The 26,254-nt window shown below is 47.2% G+C and overlaps 1 protein-coding gene across 4 annotated transcripts in view; it reads right to left on the bottom strand.

Moving 5' to 3' along the window:
* VPS13C (vacuolar protein sorting 13 homolog C) overlaps nucleotides 1-26,254 on the bottom strand; it is a 5,236,720-nt gene that overhangs the window by 4,737,464 nt on the left and 473,002 nt on the right. For all 4 annotated transcript variants that reach the window (XM_069624493.1, XM_069624490.1, XM_069624491.1 and 1 more), the window contains one exon: nucleotides 16,459-16,568. In XM_069624493.1, the coding sequence (XP_069480594.1) occupies nucleotides 16,459-16,568 (110 nt within the window). The remainder of the gene's footprint in view (nucleotides 1-16,458; nucleotides 16,569-26,254) is intronic.

Raw genomic sequence — 26,254 nt, 5'->3', positions numbered from 1 at the left:
CACCGCCAAGCTGCCTGTAAGCCCCTTCGGCACCTTGCCCATACCGCCGGAGACCCGACCGCGGTCTCCCTCACCAGCCTGCCCCGGAGAACCTACAGAGAGAGAGAGACACGGTGCGACCGCAGCCGGTGACACACAAGTGGCGCCCCTCTCGGCCTCGACAGCGCCACGAATAAGCAGAGCCCCGAAACCTATTCGCCCGTGACTTGGGCCCACACTGTCAGCCTCCCCCCCCCCGGGAAAGCCCCACGCCCCCTCCATTAGCGAGACTACAACGCCCAGGGTGGAGCTGCAGCACGACAAGGAGAGCTGTGTGCTGCGCTCCCCTGCTGATGCATGATACGCTGTAAACGGACACATCCACAAGGTACGAGTGTGTGTGAAGTGGGGGACTGCCCTATCTCCCCCTCAAGGCCTCCTGTACAATTTAAACCAACTGTAAAGACCACGGAAACCACGTGGGCCACTTTATGCGTCGGAGATAGGCACTGGCCAGCACCATACCAGGGTATGGAATAATGACATGGTCCTCCCTACGAGGCTTCTGCGCAGTGGACCTGAACTACGAGTAGGGGGCGGAAGGTACCTCTCCTCGCAACTAATCAGGACACCCCTGGTCTACGTGGGACCCCCGGACTCTCTCCCCCCCTGCTAAGCAGCAACCGCAATCTGGCGGAAACACACCAGAACAACCCTTAGGGGGCACTACTAGCAGTGAGAAGAGTTCTCCCCCACAGGCTGCGCCCCCCACTTGTGCCCTGCGACCCTGGAAGCGAGACTAATACTCGCAGCGGCGGCGTTTTGGCTGTCCTAGACCCAGCCCTTGCACGGATTTGCGACGAGCACCTTGCGCAGCCTCTACATGGTCGCCTGATTCATACAGGACCTCTCCTAATCCCACATTCACCCCTGGTGTGACAACGGGAAGCACCTGGATCCCTGCCACGCAGGGCCGCTTAATCACGACATGGGTAAAGAAAAGTCCAAGCGGCAAACTTACAAAGTAAGATGGACCTCTACACCGTGGGGGCTCCTCCCCACCGCGGGTTTCAGCCTCCAGAAGAGGAAGGGGCCTCCGAAGAGCCCCATGACCCCCCTGTCTCTTTGTTAGACCTCATGAAGGCGATTGGGGACTCGAGGACATCATTGGAACTGAAAATAGGCGGCCTATCCTCTGAGGTGTCCCTCATAAGCCAGGACCTCTGCAATCTGTCGACCAGGGTTGGAGAGGCGGAACAGAGAGTGTCAGTCACAGAAGACACTGTCCACCGGCTGGAGCAACAACTCACCGCGATCACCCAAAAAGTGGCCCAACTGGAATACCGTGCTGAGGACAGTGAGGGGAGGGCGCGACGCAATAATCTCAGGATCCTCGGAATACCAGAGAAAGAGGAAGGCCCCAGCGCTGAACTTTTCCTGGAGGATTGGCTCACTCATGTCTTTGCCCCTAAAAAACTATCCACATTTTTTTCCATAGAGAGGGCACACAGAGTCCCCACCAGCCAACCTACCCCGGGAGCCCCGCCTAGAACAATAACTGCACGCCTGCTGAACTACCGTGACCGGGAGGCGATCTTACCAATGGCAAGGGCTTCTGGCCCGATCACATACAACGGCTACAGGGTCGGTTTCTATCCCGATTACACTAAAGAAGTCCAAAAAGCCTGCCAGTCATTTGACTGTCAAGAAGAAACTCCAGTCGCTATCTATCAAATATGCCCTATTCTTCCCGGCATTGCTTAAAGTCCACTATGAGGGCACTACTCATCTATTTTACAACCCCAAAGATGCATAGTACTGGCTTGAAACCCAAGTCCTCACGGATTCCAGAGTGAGGCTCAAACCGCCGGGCCCGCCCACACAGAAGCCCTGTTCTGGGCGGCCCTCGCCCCCTCGATCTCCGACCAATGCACACGGCGACACGGCTGGGAGCCCTACGGAAAAGGGATAAGACCCACGCAATATGAGGACTAATCTGCAACACAATAACATGGGAACGCTCATTTAGCGGCTGCCGCTCCTAATGCGGCACGGGCGCTATCACAGTCCAGGTTATCCCGAGGAAGTTTGGGCGACAGGTGCTCCCAGTTGGGGGGGGGGGGGGGGGGGGGAGTACAGGGTGGGGGGAGTTTTAGGAATGTAAGGAATCAGAACCACGGGACGAGAAGGCATGATACCAACAAAAGCTGGCAAGAGAATCAAGCACTGTCTATGGGCAAGACCGTTGACACTAAAATCATCCAGTCATCAGGCACACCACTACAGGGCGACCCCCGGACGTCTCACCCGAAGGAATATCTCTACACACCTCCGAAAAATACGCAACCGCCATTGATCCTTCCAGATGCCCTGATAAGAGGCCCACGCAGATAGAATGAACTCCAACAAGGTATCCTTACTGTCCTGGAACGTTAACGGCCTCGGCTCCAGCATAAAGCGAAGATTGGTGCTCCAGTACCTCAACCGGTACTCGCCAGACATAGCTCTCCTAAATGAAACACATTTGATCGGTACGAGCACCAACTTTTTCAAAAGATCCAACTACTCGCATACCTACCATGCCGGATTCACGAAAGGTGCCAGGGGCACGATGATACTTGTCCACAAGCGAGTCCCCCTACAGGTTAGGAAGGTCAAAGCTGAACCCCGGGGCTGCTACTTAATGATACTTGCCGACATCTGGGCGAGAAATTGAGCCTCGCAGCAATCTATGCCCCCCCACGCTCACGAAAGAACTGCTGTCCGAACTACGGAACTCCTGGAAGAATACACAGATTTGTGGGTGATAGGTGGGGACTTCAACGAAGTGATGGACACCACAGTCGATAGATCTCATAGGAGATCTGGAAGCCACCCCGCCTCCGCACCACTCGCCATGTTCGCCGAAGCCCTGAGGTTGACGGACACATGGCGCTCACTCCATAGCGACCAGGCTGGCTTTTCCTTTTTTTTCCAGCGTGCACAAGTCAAGGATTGATTACGCCTTCATCCCCCGCAGCACAAACCACAGACTCCTAGCTGCTGAATTCCTCGCAAGGGGAATTTCGGACCACTCTCTGCTCCTTCTAACCATGAAGAATGCCTGCCGATGTCCGGATCGCAACTGGCGCTTGAACACATACCACCTGCGACTCCCTGAAATTGCAGAGGAACTGGAAAAAAAGACGACGGAATATTTCGAAATCAACGAAGGCTCAGTGAACTGCCCAATCTCGATCTGGGAGGCGTACAAGACTGTCCTCCGAGGAGAAGCTATCTCAGTGGTTTCCGCCCACCAAAAACGACAAGTCCAAAAGATCAGAGAGGCAGAAGCACGAGTCCTGGAGTGTGAACGGCAAATCCTATAACACAGCAACCAAGCGGCAAAAGAGGCCCTGATCACGGCACAAGATACCCTTAGCAACCTAGCTCTAGACAATGCACGAACAGCCCATCAGCTAGTCCGGAGCCAAATTTATGAACGAGGCGACAAAGCAAATAAGACCCTGGCCTGGTTGGAGAGACGCGAACAAAGCAGGGAACATGTGCGTGCCATTAAATCTCCGGATGGAACATTGCTGACGGATGACTGACATTGTTGAAGCATTTGCCGCCTACTATAAGAATCTTTATACCGCACCCACCAAGAGCTCGCCATCCGAACCCTCATGCTACCTTGACCGGATTGAGATCCCGAAACTCTCACAGCACCAATCAGATCTCTTGAACGTTGAAGTCACAGAGGCCGAGGTGCAAGAGGCGCTTGCACAGCTCCAACCCGGGAAAACTCTGGGTCCCAACGGTTTCCCTACAGAGACATGGAAATGCCTCGGTGGTACACTATCCGCCCATTTGCACCGTATGTTTCTACGTAGCAAAGAACTAGGGACACTCCCCCCGGACCTAGGAAGGCATGCATAGTAGTCATACATAAACCTGGGAAACCTCCAGAGGAATGTGCCTCCTATCGTCCCATTTCACTGATCAATGGAGAATCCAAGGTCCTCGCCAGAACACTTGCAAACAGACTACTGCAGGTGAATGAGACCCTCGTCCATTCGGACCAATGTGGATTCATGCCCAATAAATCAACTGGCATGAACTTACGCAGAATCCTACTGGCGTTGAGTAGAGCCAAAGAAATACCGGCCCCACTAGTCCTCCTGGCGGTGGACTTTGAAAAGGCATTTGACTCTGTGGGGTGGGATGCTTTGTGGGAAATCATGGCTCGGATGAACCTGGGGCAAACATTTATATCATGGGTCAAACTTCTCTATGCATCCCCGGAGGCCACGGTAAGGGTGAACGGCAAGTCCTCTAAATCATTTCCCTTGGGTCGAGGTACGAGGCAGGGGTGCCCGCTGTCTCCGCTCCTCTTCCTCCTGGCCATCGAACCACTCACAATTGAGCTCAGAGCCAACACCAACTGGACCGGATTCGTCTGGCCGTGGGGGGGGAGAAGACTGCCTCTCGCTCTACGTGGATGATCTCCTCATATACCTTAGTAACCCAAGCACTTCATGCCAGACTCTCTCCCTCATCATTAGGGAGTATCAAAACTTTGCGGGCCTAAAGGTGAATGAAGCCAAAACCATTTACTTCCCGATCCAGGGTGGCGAGTCTGCGATCCCTGAGATCTGCCCATACCATATCTCGATCAGGGAATTTAAATATCTGGGCATACGGCTCGACCCGACACTTGAAGGGTTCCTCCAACTTAACCTACAACCAATAATAGAGCGGTTTAACAGAGCTACCTCCCACTGGCAATCACTCCCCTATCGCTAATGGGTAGGGCTGCACTATTCAAGACGATGACCCTCCCAGACTTTTGTACGTTCTCCAAAACGACCCATTTACCACCCCCCGAGAAACCTTCGCACTTATTGACAGAAACCTTTGCACGCTGTTATGGGAGGGAAACAATCCAGAATCGCCCTTGACGCGCTCCAGAGATCGGTATGGGAGGGAGGCATCGGCTTACCCTGCATACGCACGTATTACCTTGCGACACAGATTGGGGTGGTAAACGACTGGATACACGCAGACCCCTCACTACCACACATCCATAATGAACTAGAGACCATGGCCCCGTTAACCCCGCTGCAGATCCTGTACGCCACCCACAACCAGCTCCCGACGTTGCCAAAAACGACGCACCATATCCGTCGTGCCCGGCGGGATGCACACAAACTGATCGGCTGGAAAGGAAAGCTAACACTATCCCAAACCATATGGCACAGTGCTCTCCTCCCAGAAATAGTGAAAATGGGCTCTTTTGGTCACTGGTGCGCAAAGGGGATACACACACTAGCACATGTGATACAAGGGGGTCACCTCCTGGACTTCGAGACCATGCAAGAGCAATTTGACCTGGTACCCATGGACCGGTTTCGACATGTGCAGCTGGCCCACGCCATCTGCACCCAATTCCGACACGACAAACATACCCCCCTGCTCTCCCATTGAGACCAATATCCTCCCGCAACGCATCTCCTCTAAGGTCACCTCCATCCTCTATCAGGCCCTCAACTCCTTCGGGGCTACACAGCTTGATGGGCTCAAAGCAAAGTGGGAAAGGGATGTAGGTCAACTGGAACCAGAAGACTGGGTTGATGCGTTTAATATCCCCCAGGGGGGATAGAAACTAAACTCAGACTAATACAATTGAGAATCTTTCACCGCTCATATCACTCATGTACTGCAATGGCCAGATGGGAGGGGGACTAGAAGACGGGACATGCATCAGATGCAAAACTGAGCCAGCCACCTTCTACCATTTGATATGGGACTGCCAGGTGTTACAGGTCTTCTGGGAGAACTGTATTAATACGATCTCCACGGCCCTGGCGACGCCAATTCCTAGGGATCCCAAAATGGTACTCTTAGCCATCTGGTGAGAAGTAGACCTGTCAAAATACAAAAAAATGTTTCTGGCGATTGAGTTAGGGGCAGGCAAAAGACTTATCGCGGCTAAATGGGGCTCTGCAGACCTACTGTGCCTGAACCGCTGGAGTAATGAACTGGACAGATGCGCAGCTTCAGAACGCCGGATTTATAACGCACGGGGTTGCCCCCGCAAATTCGAAAAGATATGGGGCAAATGGCTTGATGCTCACTGAAATCCGTCAGTGTATGTAGGTCAGTACTTCTGATAACATTATTTACCTGCCTTGTCTCGCAACTTTCTTACGGCCCCTGGCCCCGCGGAGCCCCTCTCGCTTTTGATACTGCCATGTTTCCTTCATCTATTGTATGCCTATGATTCATGTCTATTATTATTATGTTGTGTTGTTTAAACTCAATAAACAGAGTTATAAAAAAAAAAAATTCAAAATCACGCACAGGCCCGGAGGTACGCATGTGGTCGAGTGACCTCCAAAAATGGACGCTGGCCGAAACTTCAGTGTGGCAGTAGGCGGTCCATCACGGCCAAGGAGAACAAAATATAGACTTCGATTCCTGGAAGCACGTGGTGCAGAAACTGATGGCTTTGGCGCAAGACGGAGCCCAGGGAGCAAATGTCGCTCAGTCACAACCAATGGTCTAATACTATTGTTCATGTGTGGGACAGTGAGAAGTAATTTGGTAAAACAATGTGCGGAATAGTTTGGGGTGGAGGGAGTTGGGGGAACAGGGGTTATACAGACACAATCGGCTGCACATTGTCATGTACTGTTACAAGAGTGTGTAAATTGTATTGTTGTTAATAAACCAATAAAAAGGTTTTTTTAAAAAAAGGTTTTCAAACTGTTACTTTTGAGTCTGTGCTTCTTGATATAATGCCTGACTCACACTCCTCAGAGTGCACGCTGCCATGTTCTCTTCTCCGGGTAGGTGAATGGCCGACAGACTCCTTCTTGCAGTGCCCAAAACCAGAGCTGCATTACCTCTCTGCACAGTGGTAGTGACCCTACACCCCCTCCATTGTTGTCCACCTTGTCCACCATGGTGTCCGTCATTATCAAGACTCTCTTCCCCCCTACACGTGGCAGAAAGGCCATAAGCGCTAGTCTGATTTCCCTCAGCTCTAAAAGGTTGACTTGTAGTTTGGACTCCGATACAGACCAACGGTCGCCGATTGTCAGATCGTTGACATGTGCTCCTCAACCCGTGAGGGAGGAATCTGTCACTACCGTTAGCATTTTATTATGGATCATTGTTTAAAATTATTTTGAATGAGATGATAAAGTGCGAACCCCACTCTTCAATCTTATTTGACTTAACGGATGCCTACATTTAGTAGGCATCTTAGAGTGTTACTTAACTGTATCACGTATTGCTTTAATCTGTTATGATAAACTGTTACATTATGTGATTGAGATGTGCTTTATGGCTCAACACCGAATAAAGAATTAACTACTTTTATCTCTGGCCATGGTTGCCAAAAAGGGTTTCCCTTCAACACATTCTCCTAACAGGCCCACCACACAAGACCTTATGCAAACGTGTTCGGGACCTGAAGCAGGTCTGTCACTGTGCCAGAGAACTGAGATTACTGGTATCTGAATGTCCATTGGAGAGACCTCATCCTTAGGTGGGCTTCTGGCAAAAGAAAATGCAGGATGCCATAAGAATGAATAACCTCCAAAAATCGAAGTTTTTTGGACATTGGGCACTCTGAAATTTGCTTACATCTGCAGAATGCTCTGAGCACTTACCTCGGGCGGCAAAGCTTTCTCCAAAGAAGAGTCCATGACCGCTCCAATAAATTGAAGCTTCTGGGAAGGTGGCATGTGGGACTTCTTGAAAATGAGGGAGAAGCCTAGTCTGTAGAGGGAGTGGCAGGTGCTGCCAAGATGTTCCAGATCCTGTTGGGGAGAACGGGCTCCGATCAGCAAATCGTCCAGGTAGTAATAGATGTGAATCCCACACCTTCGATTCGCTGCCAACATCCATCAACTTGATGAAGACCCTCTGGCGGAGGTCGGCCCAAGGGGCAGTACTCGTAACCGATATTGAGAACTGCCAATGGTGAATCTCAGGTACTTCCTGTGCTTCCGATGTATAGGCACATGAAGTAAGCATCCTGGAGATCCAATTACACCATCCAATCCTGGAGCTGAAGGATCTTCAAAAGAGTAACCATCCTGAACTTGTCCTTCCTGAGGAACTTGGTGAATCATCTCAAGTCCAAGATTGGTCGCTGTCCCCGTCCTTATTGGGGGGAATCAGAAGATTAAACGAGTACCAGCTTTGATTCCTCTCCGCCGCAGTTACCAACTCGATTACTCCTTTCAGTAACAGGGTTAAAATTTCCTGTAAGAGGAGCAGATCTGGATCCTTCAAGGACTGGCCCCCTTTTTAGAAAAGGAAGCCAGTAACCATGCGCAAAAGTTTGCAGTGCCTACGCATCGGAAGCAATACTTCGCCATTCCTCCAGATGCTGAGACAACCTGCCCCCTACCACAGTCCTGTGGATTAACGTCTCAAAGTGGTTTTGGTGAGGCAGAGGACGATCCCACCACAACGTCATCGTGAACCACAAGGCTGTCTCCTCTGTCCTCTGAGAGAACTGTCCTTTTGGTCTTCCCACAGATGAGTAGAACTCAAAAGAACCGACCCCTCTAACTCTGAGGAGTTGACCAGTTTTGCCGAGGATGACAAACTGCAGTACTCAAAGACTTAGCAGCAGCCATTGAGTTTTTCTAAACTCTCATCTGCCTTAGAGCTGAAAAGCCGAGAACCCAAAAGCCTAGCTTTAACATCAGGTGCAAAGTCATGCAAACCTCCTTGTCACAGTGCCTGCCGCCATCGCGTGACTGACACAATCTGTAGTATCTAATCCAGACTGCAAGGATTGGCAAATGGCATCTTTGCCACCCTGCAAGATATTCAGAAAATCCACCTTTCCTACCCCTCGGGATGTGCCCAGTAGCCAATGCCACAACTTCCCAAAGAGTATGAAACCAAGTAGCAAGGGCGCACGTGGCATTAACTGCTTTCAATGCCATGCTCCCAACAGAGAACACTCTTCCCCAGTGTATCAAATTTTAGATAATTCCTGTCCATTAGAATCGTGGGATATGCAGATCCCTTGGAAGATGAAGTAGCTGTTTGAACTACCAAACTCTCTGGACTTGTTTGGAAACAAACTCCAGATCCATAGATGAAGGTCTATACTTCTTGGTGAAGTCCGACAGCTGGAGTAGAATCTGGCTTGTTCCAGTTATCAAGAAACCTATGTTTTACTGCTGTGTGAAAAGGAAGAAATGGGATCCTTTTAACAGACATCCATGACAAGAGTCCTGCAATCATCCTGCTCAAATTCCAAAGCAGCTCTACCCCAGCCAAGGTACTCAACCTTTGACTTGACCGACCTGTGTCAAACATCAGCATGCCCAGACCCCTCTGGCGAACCAAGCTCAACCTCTCAAGGTGTTTACCCCACTTGCATCTGTAAGGATGTCCACAAGGTCTCATTCTTGATTTCTCCAAGAGGAGATTTTCCTGAACATTAGGGGTGCCATAGTCCAGCCCAAACAGAGGGCTTTGCTGCTGCTCCTCCACATCTTCATAGATGGAGCTCATGGATTTAAAGTGTTTTATTTATTTATTTTATTTTTATCAGAGGCTTTTTAGCAATCAATGAGCTCGACGAGGATATCAATAGTTTCAACAATAGTGACTTTGAAGCTGATAAAGTCAACGGAGCAGAAGGAGGAAGTATTGGCTTCGATTGTTTCGCTGTCATTCAAGGCGTTGAGACATTTGACTCCACTCAAAGGACCTTCGAGGTCTTTCTGTCCATGGTCTTAGGCATGCAAACAGAAGATTTCAACGACGCCCTGTGAGCCTCCTGAGGCGCGAGGGGGTCAGAAGCCTTTTTTGATTCAACAGAAGGGGTAGATGCTGCTGCCTTTGTTACTACATCCAACATTTTCAATCGGAATTCCTCCAACACGGCTTTTGAAGCCATTCTACTTGGTAAACATACCGGCTTCTCATTAGGCAACGAGTCCGAAGAAGGCTGCCATATTTGATGGGGTCTCTTTTTGGATTTCCACCAAGACAACGAAGAGTGATGAGTCCTTCACCTAGAGCACTTTGCAGTTATACCGCACCTCCTGGCCCTGTGAAGTGAAACCTACATCGAACTCTTGTCCCCCGAAGATCTCATCTTCAATGGGGTGACAGAAGAGGATTTAGGTGAAGGGCAACCCTAGGCGAGTTTGCTCTTCCTCTCCTTTAAGGCCTTCACTGCCATCGACTGACATGAGTCACAGTCAACCATATGGCTTGTTTCCAAGCACCAGAGACCTATCCGGTGCGGGTACGTGATGACATTTTAGACCCACAATCCGAACATCTCTTAAACCCATTTTTCAGGTAGACATCGTCGAGAAACTCAATGCAATAGAAAAATCACAGAGACCAGTGAACCATTTTGAATCTAGCTATATGGAAAAACAGAACTGAGGCAAAGTGCGCGGTGCATGCTATTTATACCAACGCCAACATCGCAGTCAAGATCGAATGGAAGCCGCAGAGAGACCGGAGGTCAGCAAAGTTACAGCACCCTCTGCTTTGAAAAGTTTTCCAAAGCTGCAAGCAGGATATCAGAGTATATCAAAGATGAGGAAAATGTGAGGGCAATCCATTAGAAAGCCCCCTTACAAAGTTCTAGTGAAAAGGGCAATACTGGGGATAAACTAAGGGACATTCAGATTTCTTGGTGAAAATGTTTAATGTGGCGCTGGGAGAGTGGGGGGGCATAGGGTTCCTAAGTCTTTTTAGAATCAATGATCTTGGTGATTCCTTAGGAGGGAAGAGACCAAATGAAATGTGCGTCACAGACTGATGTGGACCCGAAAATATTTTAAAAGTTCCGAGCCGAGAGACAATGTTGTTTACAAAGTTTGAAACACTGAGACCAAGAGGGGTTAATATCAGGCTAACGGGGGCAAACATAAGGAAGACTGATCTGTTCCATTTAGTTGAAGATGCAAAGGGCAAACCGATAGCCTCTCACTTGATTCAAAAAGGCTTTTGACAGGATGGGGTTGAGGTTTATGATGGGAGTCTTCTAGGAAATAATTGTGTCTTCGATCAAAACCAGATGCAATGGATTGAGGGAGGTTTAGTCTGAGGCCCTCTGGGGTGGTCTGAGTTGATGGGATTATTTCACAGGAAAATTCACTGTGGGGGAGGGATGCAGCAAGGTTGCCCTCTCCAACCATTTTATCGAGCCATTAGCTGAAGCAATAAGGGGGGTGGATGTGATAAGATTAAGGTTGTAAATTGACAGATAAAATGCCCACTCAAGCTAAAAGATACATTTTGATAAATTGCACCTCTTCCCACTGGGACCCCGACAAGCGGGGCAACAGTAGATTTAGAGAAGAAATTTTGGTTTAAAGTAAGTGCTGAAAAGCTCAAGCACCAAGGTTATTGACCTGGAAAAAATGTACGAGTTAAACTTTCCCCCATTGTGGGGGAAAGTTGGACATGCAGAGGTGGGGGCGTTCTTGCACTGGCGAGGATGGGACAGGTGAAGATGGTCAAGATTAATAGCTACCAATGAATGTCTTTCTTTTTAATATGTTGCCTGTGTTGATCCCGGTACGAGTCTGGGCTGAAGTTAAGATGAGACTCGTACGATGTGTGTGGTATGAGAAAAGAGTTAAGATCCCTTTTGATCATCTTGTTGTCCCAAAGCAGAGGGGAGGTGTGGGGCACGGCACACAGATCGAGGACTTTAATTTGGCTTCCCATTTTGGGGCAGATTACCATTTGAAGCGAGTGGACAATAGCCAATTGATGAAGATAGAGAATATCCTGCTGTTTGGTCATGGTTGGTGAAGGTATCTGGCTGTCAAGTGACTGCCTGTCCAAGAGGGTAAGGCGGTATCCTACGCTGGATCCTGTTTGGAAGAGGGCCATGGTTATGATTAAGCCAACATTGTGGCCATCCCCACTGAGTTTGCTCTGGGACCATCCTTTTATAGGGGACATAGCAGAGGCAGAGAGGTTTTAGACATGGGTTGAGGTGGGTCTGGAATGCGTTGGTCAAGGGATGGAGGATGGTTTTTCTGGACATTTTCTTTTGAGAAAGAGATATGCATAGGGAAATTGTCAATCTTTCTGTATGTACAACTGAAGTGCGGCTCTATCAGAGAAGAAATGGATTGGTAACATCTCAAGATCGCCGATAGACTTATCTGATCTTAGACTCATTCTCTGGAAATAGACATTTGCTCTCAGCAATATATAGATGCATAGTGGAAGAAAGTAGAAAGTGGCTTGAGAGGATAGCTCAGGGGCAATGTGCTCACCTTGGAAGCAAGGCGACACAGAGCAACACAGGTTCGATCCCTGTGTCTGTGCTTAGAAACCTCTGGGTATTAAGCACATTATAAATAACCTATCATATCATATCAATGAGAGATTGCTTTAAGGGATGGGTGCGAAAAGGACCTATGATACCCGTTAACTGATGGCCTTTGGTCCCTCAGGTGCAATAAGGGACATAGGATGCCCAAGTCAGAAATATTTAAACTAGATGTCATTAAATTTCTTAGTAGGTGGCAACCTCTCCCTCTCTTGAACTGGCAGGGCTACAGAGTTTCTAAAAAGTGTTGGTGTGGGGCTAGGGACCTTATTTCATGTTTGGTGGACATACAATTAATATAGGAGTACTGCTCAGCGGTGCTCACTTGTTTGAGGGAAAGGCTTGCCTAGTCTGCAGACCAGTTAATTTTTGTTGTTGGGAATACCCTCCAAGGAGAATACTATAAATATGGTTCACCATATGATATGCCATTTGTTCCTGGTGGCAAGGACCTGTGCGGTGCAGTGTCGGAAGAGAGCCTTGCCCTGAACTAAACACGAGTGGTTCGGAGAGCTAAGAAAAATGTCCCAAGGGAGAAACTGACAATGTGGATAAACGAGAGGAAGATGGATATTGAAATGGAATGGTACCTTTCTGGGAGAAAAATGGAGAAGTGGTCAAGTTTGAGAAAGTAGACAGGGGTGGATCCTGCAGTCTATGAAGCATGGCAGCCAGAGATCCCACCAGGAACCAAATTACCTATAGACTGCTTAATGTACTGTAGAAATCGGTAAATAAAAGACCAAAATTAAGCCATGCTAGCTCAATGAAAGGCTTGGAGGATTGAGGGAGGGACTTCTAGGAGAGAGGTGGTGGATTGGGGAGGCAGGATGTAAACTGGTATATCCGGACTAGGAAATGACGAGTAATATTCTGCATCTGGAAGAAGGGTCGAAAACCATTGGGGAAGAATTGGGGGGGGGGCTTGTTTATCAAATGTGTTACAAATATCTTCATGGTTGTGAAAAGCAAATAAAGAAATTTATTTTAAAAAACTAAATTTGGATCTTTCAATTCCTTTGTCCTACTTTTTCCGTCTTTCGCCTGCTGACTGGGCCTGCAGAGCAACAGCCTCAAGAAATAAAAGACGGCCAGAGCAGTGGTATGGTTTTTGTGGAGGATCACCGAGGAAGGAAGACATGCAACAAAGTTGTGCAGGAAAATGCCAGAAGGACTATCAAGGTGCTGCGAGACTGCAGACAAGTTGCTGAGGAAAGCAGACTGGCATGATTGCTCATATGCGAGAAGCTTCAGACAAGGTGGCAGACCACATAGAAGCAAAGCAAGGAATCACAAATGACCTTAGGGTTGAAAAGCTCAAGCATAGCTGGGAAGGAGGACAGAAGCCGTTCCCATAATACTTCTACTGAAGAGGTGATAAAGTATGCAAAGAAGCACCAATGAGAAGTGACTGTTGAAAGCAAAAATAATTAGATGAAATGTATGTTGGAGTTGTGGTTGCTTACACTTCAAAAGCATAGCAGTAGGGTGCTCGCAAATGCAAAAGACAAAGATGTGGCAAGTTAAAGAATGGCATGTTGGATGTTATAGTTAATCTAGACCAAGAGTCTAAAAATGCAGGAAAACCCCACTATGAAAGCTTCAGACAAGAAGCAGTGCATACTTTGTTTTTAGGTGCAGGAATGCTTACAAGGAAAAGTAAGAACTGAATACTGAGCCTTCTGGCCATGTCACCAGTGCGAGTGAGACAGCATACTGAACCAAAGGAACGGAGATAATAGTACCACAGACCTGTATCAATATACATATAAGAGCTAATGACTCTTATTTGAAGAACCTAGAGAGAAAAACGCTTTCTCTGTGAAAACAGAGCCAAAACTCGTTCGATTAAAACATGTGTCAAATTAAATTCAAAATCCTTTCTATTTTTTAGAGCAAGAATATAATGATATGAAATGCGTTGAGTAGAATAAAATAATGACCGACTGAAGGAGTGAGGAAATGAAGGAGGGCTAGTGCAATGCCAATACAGGGATGCATGGAATTTACCTAGTGGCTAAAAAGCCCTAAATTAAAACACAAAATCTTGGTTAAAAACTAGTTATTGCCACTTGGGCATAATGGGTTGATCTCGGGAACATAATCTGCATGTATCTCAGTTTTGAAAACTCAGGTGTGCACAACATTTTTAAGTGCCATTTTAAGACTAATTTACTTAGAAAAGAGGGAATAAGCAATTTGGCACAAGGCTTTGTACTGTACACATGTCTCTTTTAAAAGTAACTGCGCAATACGGTTGCTTTAAAAATTAAGAAAAAACAAGGTCAATACCTAGAAATGTATCTTGAAAGAATGAGGATATTTTGCAAGCTGGCTGACATAGGTCCTTTTCTCTATAGATTAGCCTCAGAAAGTTATCTTTCTTTCAAGACCGATTCCTGCCATTTGCTATACAAAAGTGATACTTTGCTGGTTAACAACTGGCAAGCTTTCTGAATTCTGCTCAGTGAAGGTTAATTGTAACATTAGGTTAGATGGCGTTTGCATCATGCACCTCTGCCATTTCCACATCCTTGTGTTGTGGCTGGTTATCTAAAACCTCTTCAGGTTTGATATTGAGCTCGTTTGTCTCTTATCTGCCACTATCAGAGTGAGAACAGAAACTGACATTAAATGTATTGGTAGGGGAAAAACAGGTACACTATCTTCAAGTCACGGTACATTCAGATCGTGCAAGTGCGCAGACAGGTGCAGAAGATGGGAGACAGGGGGTGGGCAAGTGTAGGGAGGGTTGGGAGGACGACCAAGTGAGCCCAGTCAGTCAGAGCTGGGGTAAGTGCTGAGAGATGCCACCCTCATGGGTCAATGGACCAAGTGCAGTAACAATGAGGCAAGTGCGAGAGGACTGGCAAGGGTGCCTGGGACATGTGAGACTGAGGTAGTCAGCGGGCTGTGTGGAAAAGGAGGGAAGAGAGGGATAGAGTAGATTGAGGGTAGCAGAGTCGAGGGAGAGAGAAGGAAGAGGAGAAAAGGAATGTCTTAAGTAGTTTCCGGAACTTAAGGAGATCTGGCTCAAGGCGAAGGGCGGCAGGGAGGCTATTCCAAGGGGAGGCCCGTGCAGAGGATAAAGATCTCCATCCAAATCTCTGCTTTGAGAACCGGCTAACTCTCAGAAGGTTGGAGGTAGATGAGCGGAGGGCTCGGGAAGGACAGTATTTAAGTAGGCATCTTTGTAGATAGGCAGGTCCCAGGCCCAAGAAAGCTTTGTGGACAATGCAGAGGGTCTTGAACTTGATCCTTGCAGCCACGGGGAGCCAGTGGAGGGATTTTACTGCCAGAGAGATGCAGTCCCTGGGCTTGAGGCCAAGGATAAGTCTTGCGGTTCTGTTCTGGATGAGTTGCAGAGGGCGCAGAGTAGAGGCAGGGAGGTTGAAAGAGGCTTTCTTGAGAGCGTTGAGAGAACCATGGCTCTGGAGACAGTGAGCTGCTGGGGGAAGGTGAGAAAAGGAAGAGTACCTTAGAGGAGGTGCAGCTGGTAGTTGGACTTTTTAGATATGTCCGAGATGTGAGCAGAGAAGAGGACCCCAAGCTTTTTTGCCACGCAGGTGGGTGCAGGCACAGGGCCAAGGGAGGCCGGCCAGAGTGAGAGTGGGAAAGCGGGAGCAGGAGTCCCAATACGAGCAATCCAGTCTTACTGGCATTGAGGCAGAGGTCGCTTGCAGCACACCATGACTGAATTGCGGACAGTCAGATATGAGTGAGGTAGAGGAGGTGGCTGAGGGTAGCCTGAAGGACAGGTGCATGTCATCCGCATAACACTGGAAGTTAGAGATTAAAGTGGCAATCATACGTGCCGGGGCAGCCATGTAAACATTGAAGAACCAGGGGGATAGGTTAGAGCCCTGGGGAAAGCCAGCGGTTGAAAGAGTGATAGTAGATGAATTGATTTATAATTACAGTTATTCTTCCTAGGAGATCGTGAAACATCTTTGTATCTAATTTCCATGCATAATGAATGGCAGTATGCATATGATGCAGGTCCCACCCCAAAAAATACAGACAGTACTTTGATGCACATCCAACATTGTATACCCTACAGAAAATCATCCAAATAACTATAGATATGGAAATAAAATCCCAAAATCCAAAACAGATCATTTTTACGGAGAAACATTGAAACCACTTACATCATCTTCATATCGAATATGAATGTTTGATATTTTGACTTGGACATTTTTTATAACCTGGGTTGCAAGCTTTTCCAAGAAGGTATCTTTCTTTTCTTCCTTTTTTTTGTCTATGAGAAAAATAAGGAAAATTGACATTTCATTTCAGACTTAAGACTTCACGGGGCCACATGAGGGATCATTCAAAATCACAATCGGATTGTCCAAGTTTCAAAGTCAGACCAAACCAGATCTGTCTGTAACTAACCCTTTTCTGTGACCACTACGTAACCTCTGTCACAATGCACTGTTGTATTATAACCTTCACTAGCGCCATGATACCTCTGCGTCTGGGCACCATCAACAAATACAATAAATAAAATATTCCCAGTGGCAGATAAAGAACCACCAAGCACAGAGCACTATCACTGCAAGCCTTCTACTGTGTAACTGCACAATTCTGAAACATTTTAAGATTGTGATTTATTTTCCCGCAATTCAATTATATTTAGTAAAGATTTAAAAATGTGGATAACCTTCAGAAGGAATACAAGAAAAGAGAAACAGAAAATTAATAAAACAAGATACAGATCGGACAACAGCGTTTGTCAGTGCATTATGGTCTTTTTGTATGGTCAATAAAATATTTGGTACTATGTTGGGTAACAGTTCTGTGCGTTGCCAGATTGCATGCACAATCACGAACAACAAATACATACCCCATCTCCTCTTCCCCATGAAGGGATTAGTGCGCTGTTTGTGGTAAGTCAGACTGAGGAGAAGGAAGTAAGGAAGGAAGTCTCACCTTGCCAAAGAGTTACTCCTCCCTGAACAATTATTGGTGACTGGTTTTCTGACCCCACCCACAAAGTTCTCAAAGTCTCTCCCATACTTTATGAGATATTACGAAAAGTCTCCCATGTATCCCTCCTTCTGGCATGCATTTTCCTAGATTGGGTAGATCGATGTTCTTAACAAAAGAAACAAAGTTTGTTCTGTGTCGTTCTTGTGCTGTCCAAAGTTGCAGTATCAGGTAGGCTGTGGGCATGCTCCACCCTTCCTGCTTTATTTCACCTCTCATGTGGGTCTAATCTCTCAGCGTGGGCCATGAGTTGTTTTGCCTTGCTCCTCCCCCATTCCTGGAGTCTTCCGTTTCTCAGACCCTTGTGGGCTAGGTGCTTGTTCAGCCATATTTTCAATCTTTCTTTCATTCCCTCACAGGGTCTTCGGACTCTCAGACATCATTAGCGGGCTATGGGCTTGTTCAATCCTGATTGGTATCAGTTTCTTTGCCCTCCAACAGTCCCCCATGGTTCTTTCGAGTGCCGGGACTCTGAACTGGAGTCGTGAGTCTATGGCTCTTGTGGATCCCCACCGTAGTTTCCTCTTCAGTATGCGTTGTCAGCCCTTCCGTCGTTCTTCCGGTTCAGGACTTTGGGCATCTATGCAACGGGACACTGGTACATCTGGGCGCTTCTCTGCTAGTTTTCTGCCTCAGCGGTCCCCGCCTGGTTGGGGTCCCAGACTTTGAAGCAGCAGCGTTTGAGGAGCCCTAAGTCTCTGCTCACCACATCCGCTTTGTGGCTGTCCATCTGTTGTCAGAGGGACTGCCTCTCTGTGCGGACTGACGTCCCATGTTCCGTGGCAGATTCTGTTCCTGCTGGTTTCAACTTCCTACCTGGACTAAAGAAGATACATTAATTTGTCAGTGGTTTCTCAAGGAGGAAGTATTTAGTACAGGTCAGTAACCAAACCATCCACCTTAAAGGGTCCTTTATCTGTTTGTGTGCAAAGTTGCGTAATTTCCTATTGCTCTTCTGTGTTAGATAGTTGCCAGTCATCAGTATTGTTGCCTCATGATTGGGTGTTCCGACAATATCTCCAGTTAGTCGGATATGCAAATTGAGGCACATTCTAGAAACGCCAAAGCAGGGCATGACAATGTCCTAGGATGGGAGCTACCCATATGATTAATTGTGGCAATTTTGTTCACTCCTTTGAATCGATAAAAAGGCGATTTTTGATCTTTCTGTTTAAACTCCAATAGCCCTACACCTTGCGCTTTACAGCGTATGGATCAAAGTAAGTCTGAAATTGGGAGGGAGTACTTCAAATCTGTGGAAAAAAAATATATGTTACTACTTGGTATTTTGCTAAAGGTACCTAATCCTTCTTATGCTTAGTTTGATTATGTCTATTTAATTTTAGAAGTGATTTTTTTTGTTTTAGCTAAAAGTGTAATATTGTTATTTAAGAACGATTTGTGTAAAGTTCTATGTGAACCAAATAAATAAATAAAATAAATAAATAAATGGGGCCCTGTACATTGTTAGCATCTTCAATTCTCATATAGCCTAGAAACATCAGGGCATTGCATGGACGAGAGGTGGGGTGGAACTCCGACTTGGGCATTCCTTGTCGCCAGAAAGGGGGCGGGGTCCCAATTGCCTTGGCCCCCATGGAGTGTATCAAATAGTGGGCTCACCCCCTAGTCCCAAAGGGGGTGGTCCCCCCTTGGGGAGAAGAGACGAATTCTCTGGATTCGTCACTTCCTTAGCTCACTGAAGAATTCATCCTGAATAATACATTATAGTAATTTGCATCAGGCAACCAGGTAAACCAGTATTCAAGCGCAACAAGGTGCACCTTATTGACCCATGTTTACTTAATCATTAGAGGCTGAACGGATTACAATAACCTGGGAAATGTCAACATTTTGCTCATCACTTATGTCTCCTTAAGGATAGAGGTCAGCAAAAAGCAAGACATTCCAATGACTCATCTTAACAAATATGATCTTTTCCAGCATACCTTAACCAACGTGGTATACTGCAGTCCCCGGTTACTGCCTGTGGTGCTGGTATACACAGTGACGAGTGCAACGTCAATAACAAAAGTGGGGTTGCCCGCTGAGAAGCAGAACGGTGATCACGTGGATGTCAGGCATCACATCAGGTTACGTGTAAAGTAAACAATCACTAGAGGCGAAGGATTGTATGTGAACCAGGAATGTCTCGCCCGCCCAAGGTCAAAGGATGTTCCATTAGGAAGCTCATTGTTGTTAATAGAGCAGACTAACTGCATCTTACCCGGATGTAAAAACCTCATTGTTTAAAACACACACAAAAAAACGGATGTTTGCGAACTCGATGACCATAATTTTGAGACGTGTACACTCCAGTTTTTCTGTCAATTTCTGCAGAGCTGTATGAAAATAAAATCCTGACTTTACATTTACTGCCTGTGTTGCTTATTGGATTTTGCCTGACCGTGATTGCACACCACATAGAAAGCAGTAATCTTCCCAGACTCGCCTAGAATATCAGCATATGCCCAGCAAATGTCAGATGAATGGCATTTCTCCGTTTTGACTTGGCCATATTTTTTTATTACCAATTGTATTTCTATTTCCAGCATTCAGGATTTCACCTTGGCCATTTGCCACTGCTCCTAGAGTAGCAGAGCAGCGGACTAGCACCCCGGATGTGAGAAACCTGAAGCCAATAGGTTTCCCACCATGAGTGGCATACATGTGCAAAGAAGCAGAATTTTGGGCTGTATCTCAAATGGTCTTATCAAACTGTTGGCAGCAAATATGTTCACAACAAGTGTCAGGGATGCCATGATCCTTGCCTTTAATTCATTACACCCCTGCTTCAAACCTCCTGCCTTGCCCCTAGCTCCGGGTCTACCATGGTTCATCAGCTCAGAAGGTTCATGCTCTGCCACAACATTTGATTTTGGTATATTTCTGTGAACCTTAGGACTACTCTCAATACGCGTGCCACATGCTTCTCTGCAGATCCCACTCAGAGCTCTAATCTTGAAACACAGCGAGTGCCATGAAAGGGCGTTTGTCTTGGTCTCTTAACTTTCATTGGCCCTTTATTCTCCACAGTGCATAATTTGTGATCTCCCAGGGATGGGTTCGGTGAGTGCTGCCTCTAGCGTCTTCATCAGGGCCAGTGGGTGAGAGAGACAGAGCACTTGAATCATCTAGTCTTACAGCATTCAAGGTAGCTGCAACAGTCCCTCTGTTTGCCAATGTAGGCTGTAATTTCTTACTTATGAGAGTTCTAGGTTACAAGTCATACCTTTTCAGGCGATATATAAAATATTGCAAACTGATGAGTCATAGATGGAAGGTTCTAAATAAATCTCAAGTATCATTCTCCACCAAACCCTCCAAAACAGTTTTTCAGGCTGCCATTCCGTTACAGAAAAGGAAAACAGTAGCAGCAGGGGTGAAAGCTAGAGCCAGTCTGACCCCAGAGGGAGAAGGTGGTAGTTGAGAGGGCCCCAAGTGCCTGCTTATATATGTGCAGTAAGCCAAGTGATTGCCGTAAATGGACTTGCACCGCGGTCTGTGCTGTGCGTGGAATCTGCTGGAGCTCTACGCGCTGGGTTTGCATTCCCCTTTAAGAACGCCAGATATAAACGCTTCTGGGAGCCAAGTGATTGGCGTGATCGGCGAAGAGGATGACAGCAGTGGTGTCGCCAGGAATCAAATTTAGGAGGGGCACAGAGGGGGCCAAAGACAAAAGTAGGGGGGCAGAGACAAAAGTAGGGGGAGAACATGGTCACTGCTCGTTTTAGGTAGGGGGGCACAAGAGGGGGCACAGGGATTCACAGGGGGGGGGCCGGCCCCCCCAACCCCCTCTAGCGACGCCACTGGATGACAGACGCCGTAGACAGTGTCTTGAGACTGAGGTGATCTTGTGTGGAGATTGTGGTTAGCGTTTGTTAGCACAATGCCTCCTGGCTGTCTTCCCCACCTTATAACGGTTACAATTGTTGTTACCCACCTGGGGTCCTGTGGCTAGCACCGGAGTGTGTAATTGATCATTATGGCAGGAAATACTCAAAACAAACATACTTCTAACCTGCGAAATTCTAAACCTTACATGAAAGCACAGGGTTATAAACGTACAGTTAATGATGGGCGCGCTGAATGCAGGTGCGATGAGGTGCCAAAACATGCAGCGCTGGAGGTTGATGGGGGCACATTACTTCTTATTTCAAACCAAATTCTGTTGTAAGTAACAAAATCTGGTACAGAAAATGCCCCAAATGAGGCTGGTAATCAACCTGCAGCTACAACAACGCCACACTCACAATCTACCTTAAACATAACTTGCGAGGAGTTATACAACATCAACAATAACTCTGTGCTGAAGTTATGTTGCTCTATGTGCCAAGCAAATACTCGCGCTTCCCTCGCCCCCACTGACAGCAATACTTAAGAATTTCCAGAACGTTGAAGGCATGGTGCCGAGGAAATTAACTTGAGCCCGAGATTGTCTGCCTCGCCCTGACTGTTTATGACCCAGCACACAGGGAATGATGGTGTCACCACTAAATTGATTACCAGCTGTGAACAACTAAGTGATGAGTGTTCGTTAGAATTCTAATGTCTGTACTAATTCCCTTCAACCTTAGAGACCCCACTGGACCTCAGGACTTTTTAATTTTAACCCTGGAGTGAGAGACATTTTTCTCACTCTCTCATGGGTTTTGATCTGATTTGGATTATAAATTTCCTCTGTTTTTGCAGTCTGACAAACTCCATAGGCATCTACTTTTTGGATGGTGACACACAGAATCTTCAGTGCATTGTCACTGGGAAATCCATTAGATTCCTCATAAGGTTTAAATACCTTTTCTTGTTCGAACTACTGTTCCCAAGAATAGTAAAGTGAAATTAAATTGACTTTACTTACTTTTCTCTTTGTGGGTCCAGCACACATCTGTTTAGTGCAGGACGTTTACCTAGTAGCCCCTTATCCAACATTCTCATGTAAAATTATTATGTTACCCTCACTACTTAAATGGCTAGTGGCAGTGGTTTCATTTTCCTACCAATGTGCTTTTCTACCGCAGACCGAATCCTCAGCTGCAGTATAACACCCATGGGTGACCATTTTTGTCAAAATGGCCACGGTCATCTTTTTCCGCCATTTCCTGTTTGTGAGGTCTTTCTTGGGTTTTACTCTGTGCTGCGAGGCCAAGTTGAGCCCTTTGTTCGTTTTGCCCTTGGCGGGCTTCAGTCCTGAAGCCCGCCTCTGGCTCCAGTGTGTCTGGAAAGGCAGGATGTGAGGGAGGTTCCCGAAACTCCCCTGTCCTTTGTCTCTAGGAATGCCTGAATGCAACCAGTCCTGGCTGGCTGGCTGTCCTTTAAGGACCACCACCCTGCTGTGTGATTGACAGCCTAGGCTGTGAAACACTTGTATATAGGTGCGTTATAAATGCCATATCATATCATATATGAATGGGAGAAACCTGCTTAAAAGGTGAGGTTTTTGGGATTCGAGGTAGAGTCGACCACTGGGAGAACACCCGACGAAGAAACCGTGAACAAAGCTTGCTTAATCCTGCTGGACCTTTGAATTGTCCAGTGAAGCCCTGCTGCTGTGCTGAAACTCCTTTTTTCTGATCGACAAGAGAAGCTCCGGAAGGGACGACTTCTTCCCTTGGGTTAGTGGGGCCAACTAACCCAGAGACGACCTCCACTGGACCATCTTCCCCGATTGGCTGTACTTCTTAGCTACTGCAAGAACCGAGTGCCAGGGGTCGAGAAATCCGTAGTCGAGTTCAACGTCTGAAATCCGGCCAGAAGCTCCAGGAGTGCAAGGACCCTCCAGAAGCAGGACGACTAGAGCTTGAGTCCCTACACCAGAGTGTAGGAGTGCAGGACCCAAGGAGTGAATTAAGCCCAACCGGTATCTGAGATCTGTGGTGGTGCTGTTTACCGAGGGCTGAAACCGCAAAGTGCTGCTGATCTGAAAAGAGCCCGTAGCTGCTGACGACCTTCAAATTGCTGCAGCAGGAGCCCCCCAGACATCCTCCCTCTTATCCCCACGACTGAGGCTCAGGAACCAACCCAGGGTCTGCACTGCTGCAACAGGACATAATCCAGCTGGACCACTCTTCTTCAAACCAGAGGTACTGTTTAGACCTGGGGTACTTACCTCAGTGTCTTTTTGAGCTGTGCTTTTCCAAGTTGAGACTTGCATTGGCTTACCTTAGAGTTGAGTCCAACTCTACTTTTCACAGGCTTAACAAGCTTGTGACCCTACAAGTGATTTCTACAAACTCCAACTTTGTGCAAGACTTTTTTTTATCTAAGAAGTGCCACAGCTCCATAGACTGTGCTCCAATTGATTTTGCTGCCCTGGTTCCCTGCAGACTCTTCTAGTCCATTGACTGATAGGTCTGTCCCTCATAGGCGGTAACTTGTATTATGTATTAGATGGTTATGGCTGGGAAAGGCTTGTCTAGACTTCGTTAGAAGATTTAAGTATACTCACATGCCCTGAGAACCTGTTTAACCCTTTCCTTCCTCCAACCTTTCCTTTCTGCAACCTCAGAATCTGCGAAGTATAACTAGTCATTTCTAAATGCCATTATTGTCCTTGTGAATGAAGTCACCTCCGGTTGTCCGGGTGTAGGAAGTGTGTAAAAAGCATATCCAAAGAGTATCCACTAACTTGTGCTGATTCTGGAAGTTTTTTAAAGTATATTTGAGTGTTACATGTCTTGCCCTTTTTAAAGAACACTTATTTAAAAATTGATGTTAAATAACTATTTATAACTGAAACCTTGAGTGTAAGTGTTACTTGGCTACTTGTATTTGCAAATTTCATTGCTACAGCTTTCAGTTACCCCTCTCAAGATAGACCTGGCCGCTCAGTCACACTACCAACTTGTGTAGTACAGACCGATACCAAAAGGTGGGTTACCGAATACCAAGCAATTAACTGTTGTGTAGTCTCACACAGTGTTACTACATCAATTCTTACCTAACAATGATCCTGCGTGGGGTGTGCCAAACTTTGCAATAAAAATATTCTTAAAACTGTGTGGGCGTATCCAGGAGGATATGCATTATATGATATAATATATGATATTGAATTTATAACACGCCTATATACAAGTGTTTCAAGGTGCGACGAGGCAAGGGAGGGGGAACAAAGGGAAGACAGACAACGATCCTACTAGGCCAGGTGTCATTCAGATCGCACAAGTGCAAGGGGAGGGGGAAAGGGAAAAGTGCAGGGGGAAGGGAGAGGGGAAGTGCAGTACATGGGATAGTAGAATAAATAAGATGAAATAAAACAGCCAGCTGGTGGCAAATGCAAGGTAAGTGCAGACATAAGTGCTGGTAGAGGAACTGTAGGGATACAGAAAACAGTCCCCAGGTGCAGGGGTTGCCAGGGAGGCAGTGCAGGTAGGCAACTGGCAGGGCCTGGGCCCGAGAACAGAAAGGGTGGCCAGGTAACCAGTGCAGTTTCTGACAGGAATTCAGCAGGGGAGAGGGGAAGAGAAAGAAGAAGCAAAGAGGAAGGTTTTGAGGTGCTTCCTGAACCAGAGATGGATCTCCTCAAGTGTCAGGGAGGCAGGAAGGCTGTTGCAGAGGGAAGCCCCTGCCGAAGAGAGAGATCTACCACCAACTCGTTGCTTAGAGAAGCGACTGACCCTGAGGGAGTTGGATACGGATGAGCAAAGAGCTTGAGAAGGAAGATATTTGGGAAGAGCGAGTTGAAGATATTGCGACCCCAGGCCCCAGAAGGGCTTGTGGACAATGCAGACGGTTTTGAACTTAATCCTTGCAGCCACTGGGAGCCAGTGCAGAGATTTCAGTTCTGGAGATATACGATCTCTGGCCTTGAGGCCAAGGACAAGTCTCGCAGTCCTGTTCTGGATAAATTGCAGAGGGCAGAGAGTAGAGAATCGGTAGTAGCGATGGGCGGTGTGTACAAAGGGCAATGGCAAGGTTTGCTGCGTGCCAAAATCCACACTTGCAATAACAAAGACCAATACATCATTGATGACCATCCAATGCCACCTTTGCAAGAGTCGGAACCCATTAACACAGCCATTGTAGTCGAGTCCCAAGAGACCGGCGAAGCGGAGGAGCAGCTTCAGGACCAGGCCGAATTGCCTCTTAGTTACCCTACACAAACAGTCTCACAGGAATAAAAATAAAAGAAAAAGTGACTAATAAAAGACCTCTGGAGGATGTGGACACACTAGTGGCAGTAGACTTAGCTGAACCTTTGAATTCAACTATTTTAGTTGCGGCACACCAGATCCAGAGGAATAGGAAAGCAAAGAGAAAAGTAGTAAGGAGAAGGAAACAGCATCTACAAAAAGCCGGGACAATCACTAGCTGGCTAATACAAGACAATGAGGCAAATGTGAGCTGTCCCAATGACTCAAACTTGCTTTTTAATGGATCTATAGCTGGATCTATAGCAGGATCTGTAGACCAGACCTCAGTTCCACCTTTAGTGGCTTTGCCCGCTTTGAAACCAGTGCTTACAGTGGAAGGAACTGACTGTTAGCACCTTCCCCTTGATACCATTGGTGAACCCTGTTTGGTGGTGAAGTTAGATCCTTGGATTTTGACGATAAAATACAGATATGATATGATATGGCATTTATAACGCGCCTATACACCAGTGTTTCAAGGCGTGACAAGGCAAGGGAGGGGAAACAGAGGGAGGACAAAAACAATGATTTTACAAGGCCTGGTGACATTGAGATCGCGCAAGTGAAGGGGAGTGGGGAGAAGTGGTGAGGGAGAAGCGGGGGGGGATGGGCACGTACCGGACATGGGATCACAAACAAGTAGCGCAGCAGACAGGTGGCAAGTGGAGGTAAGGAGGTAAGGGGACTGCAGGGTTGCAGATGCAAACCACAAGTGCATGGGATGACAGGCGGCAGTGTGGGATTACAACTGGGAGGACAGGGATCCTGGGCCCCAGTTCAGGCGGTATCCAGGCGACCAGTGCAGTATCAGACAAGAGATCAGCAG

Source organism: Ambystoma mexicanum, chromosome 11 (genome assembly GCF_040938575.1).
Source record: "Ambystoma mexicanum isolate Mex_15411 chromosome 11, UKY_AmexF1_1, whole genome shotgun sequence".
Classification (NCBI taxonomy): Eukaryota; Metazoa; Chordata; class Amphibia; order Caudata; family Ambystomatidae; genus Ambystoma; species Ambystoma mexicanum.
This window is presented reverse-complemented; position numbering and strand designations above follow the sequence as displayed.